This window comes from Leopardus geoffroyi, chromosome B4, assembly GCF_018350155.1.
Source record: "Leopardus geoffroyi isolate Oge1 chromosome B4, O.geoffroyi_Oge1_pat1.0, whole genome shotgun sequence".
NCBI classification, from domain to species: Eukaryota; Metazoa; Chordata; class Mammalia; order Carnivora; family Felidae; genus Leopardus; species Leopardus geoffroyi.
In genome coordinates, this window is record NC_059341.1 from 54,134,053 (window position 1) to 54,148,030 (window position 13,978).

At 38.1% G+C, this 13,978-nt stretch overlaps 1 protein-coding gene and 1 pseudogene across 6 annotated transcripts in view; one reads left to right on the forward strand and one right to left on the reverse strand.

Moving 5' to 3' along the window:
* LOC123591554 overlaps positions 1-7,304 on the forward strand; it is a 29,223-nt pseudogene extending 21,919 nt beyond the window's left edge.
* Positions 1-13,978, reverse strand: part of LOC123591555 (ATP-dependent DNA helicase Q1-like) — a 54,280-nt gene that overhangs the window by 10,751 nt on the left and 29,551 nt on the right. For 3 of the 6 annotated variants that reach the window (XR_006709405.1, XM_045466023.1, XM_045466021.1), the window contains exon 3: positions 7,208-7,269. The exons of 1 other annotated variant lie outside the window; for it this stretch is intronic. Coding sequence is in view for 3 of the 5 variants with exons in the window: in XM_045466023.1 (XP_045321979.1) it covers positions 7,208-7,269 (62 nt within the window). In the remaining 2 variants the exon portion in view is untranslated. Of the gene's footprint in view, positions 1-4,498; positions 5,069-7,207; positions 7,270-13,978 lie in introns of those variants that run through there. 2 more of the 6 variants (XR_006709404.1, XM_045466022.1) reach the window with 1 other exon arrangement.

Consider the following 13,978-nt stretch of genomic DNA (forward strand, 5'->3'; position numbering starts at 1 on the left):
CTATAGTGAATATACCTGTCCTATTTTAAAGTAATCTTTTCTTAAAGGTCACCTCCTATGCATTATAATATTTTACAGGTTATTTGATAAATTCTAAATACACATTTAATACCTTAATTGGATAAGATGATTTGCTTTTACTCATTTATTAGGTATTTGTTTTTAAATAATTGCTAAAAGGCTATGATATGTAAATACTGTAAGAAGCATACACGGAGTTCTTATTACTTTGTATGGTTTCAGCCTCAGGTAGTTTGGAGAGGAGCTGGCTTCATGTTATACCTCACTTTTGTGATAGAAATTATGCAAAATCAGTTCTTCTGCACCTTCAGATTCAAGTTTAGTGGTATTTTTAAACTGAGAACCTCAGCAGTTTGGTTCAGTGAACGTTATCTCCTACATACTTGGTACTTTACTAAGGTTCTGGGATATAATAGTAAGTAAATCAACATAGATCTGCCCTCAAGAGGGTTTTATAGTTCTCTAACAGTTGAAATATTTAGAAAATATATTTGTAATTATCAGCGAGGCTTATCTTAAAAAGCATCCCTTGGTGTTACCTGTTAGTGCAACTACTTGTTCTCTTAAGTTCTGAATGGATTTCTTCTTACTGCCTTCACAAACAGAAAACAAGATTATATGGGGGCATCCAGTGTGTTTTCATTTATATTTTCCATATGTTTCTACAAGTGTATTGTAATTTTTTTTATCAGTAACCCAAATCAGTCTTTTGGGAAGTATTATTTATGGTAACCATTGTTTCTTTTAGTTTTCTCGTAAGATTCACATTGAAACTATGTGTGAAGTAAAGAAAATCTACCTTCAGGAAGAATTTAGAATTTCGAGGAAAAAGTCCTTGCCTTTTCCGAGAGACCATCATAATCAGCCAGTCACAACTGATAACGGTAAGTAATTAAGAAAAAATGTAATAACCAGTAATTTAAAAGGAGGAAACTTAAATATAAAAAATAAACATGAGGGGCATCTGGATGGCTCAATCCATTAAGTGTGTGACTTCAGCTCAGGTCATGATCTCACAGTTTGTGAGTTCGAGCCCCACTTTGGGCTCTGTGCTGACATCTCAGAACCTGGAGCCCTATTTGGATTCAGTGTCTCCCTCTCTCTCTGCCCCTCCCCCACTCATGCTGTGTCTCTCCTTCAAAAATAAACTTAAAAAAAAAAAGTAAACATGAAATCATTACTTAATGTAAGTCATTTCCTTTTCACTACTTAATCTTCAAGTTTCCTAATAATTGATATAGTGAGCATCACATTTTACATGGCATTCATGGTGTTTTGCCCACCACAACTCTGTGAGTCAAATGGAATATCTTGCAGATCAAAAAGAAACTAAAAAAACCTTTATGCTTTCAGAGATGAAGTGACTTCCCCCAAATCAGATTGAAAATCTGTAATTTGGGACTAATTCCTGTTCCACATCTCCTGTGAGACCTACCACTATTTGAAGAAATACACTCAAACTAGTGTGTAATATTCCATTATTTTGAATTCTTTGAATTTTTCCACGGGAAGAGTTAATGTTACAGTTTGACTAAGAACAGTAAGGGAAAACATTGAAAAATGAGTAATGTAGGGGCGCCTGGGTGGCGCAGTCGGTTAAGCGTCCGACTTCAGCCAGGTCACGATCTCGCGGCCCGTGAGTTCGAGCCCCGCGTCAGGCTCTGGGCTGATGGCTCAGAGCCTGGAGCCTGTTTCCGATTCTGTGTCTCCCTCTCTCTTGCCCCTCCCCCGTTCATGCTCTGTCTCTCTCTGTCCCAAAAATAAATAAACGTTGAAAAAAAAAAATTAAAAAAAAAAAAATAAAGAAAAATGAGTAATGTAGTTGGGCTAAACTCTCTGGAGTATATAATGTATTAATATTTTTAGATAAATAATTTATAAAGTGATTATCAATTTAAATGTACTTTGTTAGAAAAGGTCTAGGTCTAAATTTGAAGGGAAAATGTTTAGAATGCTGTAATGTTATAAGTATACCCAAAACAAGGAGATAATGTTGATTGTATTATAATTGTTTTAGCAAATGTGCCTTATAAAAATTATTAAGCAGTGTTGTTTTAAAGTACTCTCCTACCATTTTCTTTCACCCTTTATTCTAGGTATTATAGTCACATAATGCTATGGATAACTTGTGGTGATTACATTGGAGAATAAAGGTTTTGTTTATTTTGTTTTGTTTTAGAGGTATGGCCTGTATATGTGGAATTGACCAGTGAAAAGATATACGGCTGTGATTTCATTGTCAGTGCTACAGGAGTTACACCAAATATAGAACCTTTTCTCTATGGCAACAATGTAAGGTGAAGTTTTTTTTGTCCTGCTGTGAATATTTTTATATTTTTTTTAATGTTTATTTATTTTTGAGAGAGACAGAGAAAGAGTATGAGCAGGGGGACGGGCAGAGAGAAAGGGAGACAGAATCCAGGGGAGGCTCCAGGCTCTGAACAAGCTCTCAGCACACAGCCTGACACTGGGCTCAGACTCACAAACTGTGAGATCATGACCTGAGCTAAAGTCGGATGCTTAACTGACTGAGCCACCCAGGTGCCTCATGCTGTGAATATTTTTAAAGTACTGTATGAAATTTAACTTTCAAGCATAAATAACTGTTCCTTGCTTTAGTGTAAAACTGTAATTCATGGAAGGTGAAAACAATTTAGATCATATTCATGTTTGGATTTGCAGTATTTCTTATTGCATAAAGTCCTTAAGCAGCTAACATCCCAGCATAAATGTCATCATTGATGGAACATAATGCACAGTTCATTTGTCTAAAGGTTGGTAAGAGACTGACACCTATGGATTCACAAGTGATTTCTTTTAGAGAAACTATCTTGTCTTTTTTGCCTTTTAGCATTTAAAGCTCACAAAACTGGAATATTGTAATTATGAGTGGGGTAGTCATGGTTACTGAGTGTTCCTGATGTTGAAAGTCTAAGAATTTTTGAGTTGGTCTGTCTTAGTAGCATTTTGATCCCCTGGAAATTGAGCTGAGTTATGTAAACTTTCAGCTATTATTTACTTTCTCATTAAAGATCAGCATACCAAGGTGTACAAATGTGACTTGTTCTTTTACTTTAGAATGACAAAGCCATCTTTCACTTTTCTTCCCATGTGTTCTCATAAGAAACATTGTTTAGTTTGATCTAGGCGAAGATGGTGGCCTGAAAGTGGATGATCACATGCACACGTCTCTCTCTGATATCTATGCTGCAGGTGACATCTGCACTGCGTCATGGCAGCCCAGCCCAGTGTGGCAGCAGGTAAGCCAGCATCCAGGATCACATCCATCTGACGGTAAAGGAGTTGCTACCAGCAAATCTAAATATCTGGTTTTCCAACTTTTTTACTTTAAGAAGCTGTCATAGAGTTTTTTGTGACAATTAAAGAATTCTCCCTTTTGGTAAGTTATTATATAGTGATGGAACAGTAGTTTATCAGCCCTGTCCAGTGGAACTTTATGCGATGACAGAAATGTTCTGTACCTTTGCAGTGTCCAGTCAGGTAGTCACTAACTACGTATCTCTATTGAGCACTTGAGTTTAAATAGCTACATGTGTCTAGTGTCTGCCAGACTGGACAGCACAGCTTTAGATTAATAATTACTGAGGTATAGGGGCGCCTGGGTGGCGCAGTCGGTTAAGTGTCCGACTTCAGCCAGGTCACGATCTTGCAGTCCGTGAGTTCGAGCCCCGCATCAGGCTCTGGGCTGATGGCTCAGAGCCTGGAGCCTGTTTCTGATTCTGTGTCTCCCTCTCTCTCTGCCCCTCCCCCGTTCATGCTCTGTCTCTCTCTGTCCCAAAAATAAATGTTGAAAAAAAAAAAAATTAAAAAAAAAAAATAATAATAATTACTGAGGTATAAACCATGTAGATAAATGATGACCCTATTCTGTCCCTGTGAGAACTGTGACTGAAAAAATTTCCTATAGTAAACAGCCTTCCTCAGCTGAACACCTCCATTGAACTGGGCATAGACTTCCTCCTAATGGTGGAGGAGAAATCCTTGAGGAAGATACTCAGACCGTGGTCATAGGTGAGGTGGTCTCAGGGGGAGGAGAGACACAGTAGATGTTACAGATAAAAGACCCAGGCAACACTCTGTGTGAGACCAGCTCCACAGGTAGGGATATTACTCCTTCAGATCAACCATGGAGTGTGAAGTAGCAGAAGAGCTAGATGTATTTTAAGAGGCAGCTTCATTACTTTGTGTGTTTTTACCTACAGCAGAGCTGACAATCATATAAAAATGCTTTTAGCCTAGGGGCGCCTGGGTGGTATAGTCAGTTAAGCGTCAGACTCAGCTCAGGTCATGATCTCATGGTTCGTGAGTTTTTAGCCCCGCATCAGGCTCTGTGCTGACAGCTGGGAGCCTGCTTTGGATTCTGTGTCTTCCTCTCTGTCTGCACACCCTCCACTCATGCTTTGTCTCTGTCTGTCCTCAAAAAATAAATGTTAAAAAAAATTTTAATTTTTTTTTAAAAAGAGTGCTAGCTTCTTTTCAGTTTTCTCTGTAATCATTCTCTTTCACTTCTGTGACAGATCTATCATAAACTCTGAGTTTGTGGGATTTTTTTAACGCTTTTAAACCGTTTAGGGTAAATTACATCCTTAATGGATGTCATAAACTCTGGTATAGTCCGTGTCCAAAAATGACAAGTGTCTCTTGAGTGGATCTAATAGACCCTGTCTCTTAATTTGCAGAAGCAGTAAATAATAAATAAGTACACTAATTAATTTGTTTTACACAGTCCGAGACACAGACTGAAGGGACCTTGAAGCTGGTATACATTGTTTATGTTTATAGAAATCTATCAGAAATGATTGTGGTATTAGTTTTGCACACAAAAGGACATTACTAATTGCTTAGTGTAGGCTAGCTTATTTAAATCTCTTAATAGCCATTGAATAGGTGGTATACATTTTTGTTTCAGGTGAAGAAACTGAGGCTCAGTTAAATAAGTAGAAATAAAAACTTAAATATGTAGAAGAGTTGGTATTTAAATCTCTTGACTTCCAAGGCCAGTGTTCTATGCAGGATCACTGATAACCTAAGGGAAGAATTTAAAATGAATTCCCAGCATTGGTTGCTGAAATCTGGTAACATTTCTTGAGGCTGTTAGGACACCAACTAATATATCGATCTGCCTGACCACTGAGGTTTTATTGCATGAGAAGCCTTAACTATATAGCACCAAAATCTAAGGATTAGGAAAAGGAATGAATTTTTCAGTGATCATTTCTCATCTCTATTTATGCTGATGATAAACTTACTCTGTGAGAGGAGACCAGTTAATTAGTATTATTCTTCCCTGGTGTACCCTGAAATGTTTTAGTTGTTATAGTTTATTGAAACGTACAGAGTTGGTATCATCCTTTAATTTTAGAATTCTCAAATAGCGGAATCAGTTTTGGTTAGTGTGGAATGGTGATTGCTTCTATGGCAAAGACAATCCAGCTGGTCATCTGACTAGCTAGATGTAACCAATCTCAAGGACTCTCAATATTGAAGCCCTTTAAGCAATTCTGTAAGGTTAAGGTGCTAGCATTTTTTAAGTATGGACAATGAACATTATATCTCATAACATTTTTTTATTTCAGATGAGGCTGTGGACCCAGGCTAGACAGATGGGGTGGTACGCAGCCAAGTGCATGGCCGCAGCTACTTTAGGACAATCTACTGACATGGACTTCAGCTTTGAACTTTTTGCTCACGTAACAAAATTCTTTAACTATAAGGTAAGATAAACAAAGTAGTGCCTTTTTCTGCTTGTTCGCCTTTAATTATGTAATTTTATCATTTGAGTAAGTAAATATATGGTTTTAGTCATTTTACCAAAAAATGACATCTCATTTCTTGCAAATCAGTACCTGGTATTACTGCTGGTCTTAATTCCTAATCACCACCTACCTTCCTACGATACTATTTTATAGTTAAAGGTGGGGGTGGGGGGGGGCATCTCTTCTAGACTTACTCCCTGTTGATGCATTTCTGCATTTCATTTGAGATCCATCCTTGCCTTGTAAGGGGAACTAATAGCTGTCATACTCAAAAATGAACCAGGTACTCTGCCATACTTATTTTACTCTGAGGCAAGTTTTTTCTTGATAATTTACTGATAAGGAAGAACACAGGTAAGACTTAAGGAGATTAAATCATAACTCTAAGCTAATGTAGTCCAGATCCTGCATATTTGCTAATTCACTAGATATTTTTAATGTTCATATATAGATTGTGTGTTAGTGTCATCTGTATAATAAATGCAGTGCTATTCTAGCATAACACAGTGTAACTACATACCGTGTTTCCTTTTTGTACTTTATCCCTGCGTTTAGGTTGTATTGCTGGGAAAATACAATGCACAGGGCTTAGGTTCAGATCATGAATTAATGCTGAGATGTACCAAAGGACAAGAATACGTCAAAGTCGTCATGCAGAATGGGCGCATGATGGGAGCTGTCTTAATTGGTGAAACTGATTTAGAAGAAACATTTGAAAACTTAATTTTAAATCAAATGGATCTTTCATCATATGGAGAAGATCTGCTAGATCCCAATATTGATTTAGAAGATTATTTTGATTAATAAAAGCATTTCAAGAGCTACAGAATGTTCCAAATAATACAAAGTCACAATAAAGTAAAATTTAATAGAAGTGATAATGATTTCAGTGGCAAAGTTTTAAAATATATTTTTTCTAACTTAAAACCTAGCACTTAATGTAAATTTAAGTTATTCATTTCTAATTTACCTTTGGGGCAGATTCAGCTAGGTTGTGATCTACTTAGCCAACAACTTGGCCTGGTACACCAGAATCATTCTGATTGAAATGTTAGAGAGGGCTGTGGTTTCAAGAGGCTTACAGTTTGGTTTTGGATTCCACAGCTGTTAAGAGCTGAAATCACTCCCTTTGTAATAAGCCTATTTAAAATATTCCACGTGATAACACTTGCTATCAACAGTTATGTAAAAATAATACGAGTTTATGTGAACTTTAGTTTACATTTTTCTCATTTTATACTGTCAATTTTTATAAATCATGATCTCAAGTGTTCAAGCCTTTAATATTAATGAAATTGTCTTAAACTACAAAATAATAGTGTGTACGTGCATAAAATGTTTTCTTGGAAAATTCGGAAACACTCTATTCTTAGATCGCTGAAGCATGTTTGCAGACTTTTGGAAGTTACCTGAATTGTTTTCTTCCCTCTTTATCACCTCCTTTAGAATGATACGTTTGAAGTGATTCAGTCTACAAACAAAAACAAACACTTTGGTAAAAACTCAGCTGTTGCATTTTCTCTTCAGATTAATAGTCCCCCTGGATCCTTCTATATCGGTTAGCTCTTTAGTTAAGTGTCAGTGGCCTAGTTTTTTTGTCTTCAAATATCTACTCAAATATGAGCCTTATCTTGAAGGGATATGTTGTCTGAGAAACCCTAAATCTATGGACACAGTGGTACACAGCATGGTTTCACAGGCTTGAGAGTATCGGTTCAACCTTTGCTGCGCAGGCAGACTTCTCAACCAGTGTTGATCACAACCGGTATTGTGAACAAGTCCTCTGCCTACTTCAGGATCTTGATTAGATCTCTGCAGTATGCTGTTAGATGTTTCATCTTTCACATGCTGTAATGAAATAGGCAACTGGGATTTGGGAATTACAAGGACAGGCTATTCTAGTTATTAAACTGGCTTAAAATGAGTCCTCAACATGAGCCACCCTAAACACTGACTTGTTAATTTGTTCTGAACTAAAATTAGGATATTCCTCAAGTCTGTCACTAAACTGTTACAGTCTCTGTAAGACATTGTTGAATTTACAGAGATGTAAAGAAAATAACCTGGTTACCAGAAGGCCTTTGGATATGCTCTAGGAACCAGAGTGTCTGCCAGACATGATTGAGAGATACTTAGAATCAGCCTATTCTTCATATTTACCTGATTTGTGCTCATTACACAGTATTCTGGAAACTGTGGCTTCCTAGGTACACTGTTTAGAGACAAGAATGTCCTCATCATCAGATATTCCTAATTACTGATTCTAGTACCCTGATTTATATATCAGACTCTTGTTAACTGGTGAGTATAGCACAGCATAATAAACTCAGAAGTTTCTCTGGCTGCAAATTTAAGACCATAGTTACCTTCACCCACCAGGTGTCAGAACTCCTGTGAAGGGGAACTGGTTAGTCCAGCTCTTCAGATATAACAAACATGCAGGATGAAAAAAAGTTCAACTACAGCACCCAAACACTGCTATCTATATTAGTGTCTTATGAGTGATTAGCCATTACGTGGTTCAAAAATAATTCACTCTTTTGCATGGAATTTCTCTTTCCAATCAGCCACTATAAACTCTTAGAGATTAGCCTTTTCTTAAATAGCATTTCTATTCAGAGGGATTTAAACTTTTCCCTTCATTTCTTAAAAATTTAACATGCCCTTAGTACAGCAATATAGATCCATACACATACCACTTACCCTTTTATCCTTTTATTATTTTACTGTTTAAAACTGTGTTACTTTTGAATCTAGAAAATGCTGTTCACAGCTTGCTTAATCTTTTAAATCCATTTTGGGATCTAGTATTGCCCCCATGTAGTCCTAGCTATATATATTAGCCTATAAAGATTTAAACAATGAACTAGGGAGTGTTCCAATCCAAGATGGCAACATAGGAAGATCCTGAACTGAGCGCACCAAATCTACACCTGTTTATAGGCAACTCCTCTTGAAGAACTGAGGACTGACTGAACAGCTTCTGTACAATAAAAGATACACCACATGGAGAACAGCAAGAGAGACAGACATGGTAACCAAGGGTACCCACCCCTGATGCTGCAAACTGTAGTGGGGAGGATAGTAATGAGGTACCAGGAGCAGATTCATCTACCCTGGGCCACAGAAAATAACAGCCCTGGCTTAAAAGAGCAACTAGAATATAAAGTAGCCCTTGAACCCTGCTAAACGGGAGGGGAGCTGCTGCAACTCTCTCTGGGTTGGAAGGTCTAATATGTGCCACAGCTTATGCACCCTCCCACAACCTTGACAGCATAGATGGGAGCAGGGTCCAGGTGTCCTAACCAGCCTGCCACCTCAGCCCTGACACCAGCCCCAGCTGTCCCACCAAAGCAGCCCCATGGTGGTGCATACCAGGAAGCCCTGGTCGGCGCTCACTATAGCTCCAGCTATCTCACCACACTGAGGCAGGCACAAAGCACACTGGAACACTTCAGGCCTGCACCACTGTGGTTTCAGACAGCTTTTCAGCACACCCCCAGCTGATGCCTTTTTTCAGCTCCAGCTGCCCTGCCAGGACACCCACACTTGAGCTTCCTTGCAGGGCACCCTCCATACAGAGAACCCTAGAGTGACCCCAGCCTATGCCCATTTCAGCTATAATTGTCCAAGTTGTCCCCTTTACAAAGCACCCAGTGACGTGCCCAGCCAACAACCCACCTCAGCTCCAACTGCCCCCATCAAAGTACCTTCTGCACATCCCAGAACACCCCAGCTTACACCCACTTGGATTTCAGCCATCCTGTCAGGGTGCCCTCTGCACGGAGAACCCCAGGACTACCCATGGCTTGTGCCCACTTCATCATTAGCTTTCCTGCCAGGGCACCCAATGCCAAGAGCCTCAGGACCCACCCCCAGCCCACACCCACTTAATCTACCACTCTTCTACCAGGGCAGCGCCAGCAGGGGGTACACTGCACCCCCCATCCCATGCCAGACAGCAAAAGTCACCAGATACATACAGTCTACACAGAGGACAACCACACATAAAGACCATTCCTTCAAGTTTAGGAGGAGTAGCTCTTCTGTCTAATTCATAGAAACAAAGTTAAGCAAAATGAGACAGAGGAATGTGCTCTAAATGAAAGAACAAGACAAAACCTCAGAAAAAGAAATTAATGAAATCAAAATAAGCAATATGCTTGATGAAGAATTTAAAGTAATTGATCATAAAGATGTTCACTGGACTACAGAAAAGAGTGGGAGAACTCCATGAGAACTTTAACAAAGAACTGGAAAATAAAAACCAGAGTTGAAGAATACAACTGAAATGAAAACTACACTAGAGGGAATCAAAAGTAGATTAACGATGCAGAAGAACGATCTGGGAGATGGGGTAATGGAAAGCAGCCAAACTGAACAGCAAAGATAAAGATTTATTTTTTTTTTCTTAAGTAAAATCTATGCCCAGCGTGAGGCTTGAACTCACAACTCTTTGATCGAGTCGCATGTTCTACCTACTGAGCTAGTCAGCTGTCCCCCTCCTGCCACCTGCCCCAAATAAAGAATTTTTAAAAATGAGGATAGGTTAAGGGATCTGTTGACAACATCCAGTGAACAAACATTCATATTATAAGGACCCCAGAAGGAGAGAAAGGGGCAGAAATTTATTTGAAGAAATAATAGCTGGAAACTTCCCAACCTAGGGAAAGAACTAGACATCCAGATTCAGGAAGCATTTTAGAGCCCCCCCTAAGATGAACTCAAGGTCCACACCACAACACATAATTAAAATGTCAAAGGCTAAAGAGAGAATTGTAATAGTAAGAAAGAAGGAAACCCCTTAAAAGCTCTCAGCTGATTTTTCAGCAGAAACTCTGCAGGCCAGAAGAGTGGCATTATACATTCAAAGTGCTGAACGGAAAAAAACAAAAACAAATAACCCTACAATCAAGAATACATGACAAGATTATCATTCGGAATTCAAGGAGAGAGAGTTCCCATACAAAAGATAAAGGAATTCATCACCACTAAACTGGCCTTCCAAGAATGCAAAAGGGACTTCTCTAAATGGAAAAGAAAAATACATATTAGACATAAGGAAACTATATATAAAAAGATGTAAAACTGTCAACATAAACATAAACCATGGAGAGGGGAGTGAAAAGGAAGTTCTTTTCGAGTGTGTTATAAATGCCCATGAATTCAGTATAGACTGCTTTATATTTAGGATGTTCTTTAGGAACCGCATGCTAACCACAAACCCAAAACCAAATTAGGTTAAAAGAAAAAAAGAAAAAAAAAAAAAAGGAAAAAGTACAGTATATGGGATATAGTCAGTGGTATTTTAACAGTGTTGCATGGGGACAGATGGTAGCTACATTTGTGATGGGCACAGCATAACAGAGTTACTGAATCATTATGTTGTACTTGTAATACTGTGTGTCATCTACACTCAAAGTGAAAAAAAGGGGGTGCCTGAGTGGCTCAGTAGGTTAAATTAAGTGTCTTGATTTTGGCTCAGGTCCTCATCTCACAGTTCATGAGTTTGAGCCCTGCTTTGGGCTCCTCTCTCCCCCTCCCTCACTCCCTGTCCTTCCCCTACTCATTCTCTCCCTCTCTCTTTCTCTGTCAAAATAAATATTAAAAAAAAAAAAGAAAGGAAATAAAATGAGGAGATAGGGGTTCCTGGGCAGCTCAGTTGGTTAAGGGTCCAACTTCAGCTCAGATCATGATTTCATGATTTGTGAGTTCGAGTCCTGTGTCTGGCTCTGTGCTGACAGCTCAGAGCCTGGACCCTGTTTCAGATTCTCTGTCTACCTCTCTCTCTGCACCTCCCCCCTCACACTCTGTCTCTCTGTCTCAAAAATAAACATTAAAAAAATTTTTTTTTAATGAAAAAGAAAAGAGAAAGCCAAACATAACGCTACAGAAAGTCAGCAATCACAAAGAAAGCTAGGAACAGAGAAAAGCTACAGAAACACCCAGAAAACAATCAACAGAATGACAGTAAGTATACAGCTATTAATAATTGCTTTAAATGTAAATGGTCTAGGGGCGCCTGGGTGGCTCAGTCGGTTAAGCGGCCTAAGCAGCTGACTTTTTCAGCTCAGGTCATGATCTCTCAGTCCATGAGTTCGAGCCCCGCGTCGGGCTCTGTGCTGACAGCTGAGAGCCTGGAGCCTGTTTCAGATTCTGTGTCTCCCTCTCTCTGACCCTCCCCTGTTCATGCTCTGTCTCTCCCTGTCTCAAAAATAAATAAAACGTTAAAAAAAATTTTTTTTTAATGTAAATGGTCTAAATGTTCCACTCAAAAGACATAGGATGGTGGAATGGATTAAAAAATCAAGACTCATCTAGCTGTTGCCCAAGAGACTTGCTTTGGGCCTAAAGACACATACAGACTGAAAGTGAAGGGATGGAAAAACTTACTAGGCAAATGAAAGCAAAAAGAAAAGCCAGAGTAGCAGTTAAAATAAACTTTAAAACAGACTGTAACAAGAGTCAAAGAAGGGCATCACATAATAATAAAGGTACCAATCCTATGTATGCACCCAACATACGAATCTAGATACATAAGGCAAACATAAGCAGACAAAGGGAAAAATTAATGGTAATGTAGTAATGGTAGGGAACTTTAACTCTCCACTTATATCAATGGATAGATCATAAAGGCAGAAAGTCAACAAGGACATTGTCTTTGAACAACACATTAGACTAGATGCACACAATAGACACATACAGAACATTCCATCCAAAAGAGCAGAATACACATGCTTTCAAGTGCACATGGAGCATTCTCTAGAACAGAGGCATTAGGGGACAAAATAAGTCTAAATAAATTTAAGACTGCATCTTTTCTGAACACAACAGTATGAAACTAGAAATCAATCTAAAGACAAAAAAAAAAACAAAAAATATACACGTGGAGGGTAAACAACATGCCACTACACAAAAAATACATGGAGACAAAGGGAAATGGAAACACAATGGTTCAAAATCTTTGGGACACAGCAAAAGCTGTGCTGAGAAATTTATAGCAATAGAAGCCTACCTCAAACAACAAGAAATTTAACCTTACGCCCAAGGGAACTAGAAAAAGAACAAAACCCAAGATAAGTAGAAGGAAGGATATAATGAAGATAAAAGCAGAAGTAAATGAAACAGAGTTTAAGAGAAACAAAGATCAAGGAAACCAAGAACTGGTATTTTGAAAAGATAAATGAAATTGATAAACCTTTACCCAGACTCATTGAGAAAAAATAAGAGAGGACCCAAATAAAATCAGAAATGAAAGAGAAGTAACAACTGACACCATAGAAATACAAAAGCTTGTAAGAGTATTATGAAAAATTATATGCCAACAATTAAAGAACCTAGAATAAATAGGTAAATTCCTAGAAACCTGTAATTTTCCAAAACTGAATCAGGGAAAATGGAAGTCTGAACAGACCGATTACTAGGAACAACACAGAAGTGATAATCCAAAAACTACCAATAAAGGTCCAAGATCGCATGCATTCATAGGTAAATTCTACCCAACACTTAAAAAAGAGTTAATGCTAATAATAATATTACCATAAACTTAGTGGCTTAAAAAAACACAAATTTATTATCTTGCATTTCTATAGGTTAGAAGTCTGACATGGGTCTCCCTAGATTAAAATCAAGGTGTCAGCAGGGATGGATTTCTTTTGGAGGCTCTAGGGAAGAATCTGTTTCCTTGTCCTTTCCAGTTTCTAAAGTTAATTCTCCTCAAACTATACCAAAAAAATAGAAGAGAAAGGAAAGCTTTTAAATACATTCCATGAGGCCAGACTTACCTTGATACTAAAACCAAAAACAACAGACAAAAAGAATACTATAGGCCAATATCCCCAATGAACAAAGATGCAAAAATCCTCATCAAAATATTAGCAAACCATATTTAACAATACATTAAAAAGATCATTCAACAGTCAAGTGGAATTGATTCTGGGGATACCTGGATAATTCAATACTGGCAAATCTATTACATATTTATAAGAGGAAGAGTAAAAACCATATCCTCTCAATAGATGCAGAAAAAGCATCTGACAAAATTCAACATCTGCTCATGACAAAAAGTCAACAAAGTGAGTTTAGAGGGCACACACCTCAACATAATAAAGGTCATACGTGAAGAATTTGCAGCTTACACTTAATGATGAAAAACTGGGAGCTTCTCCACTATAATCAGG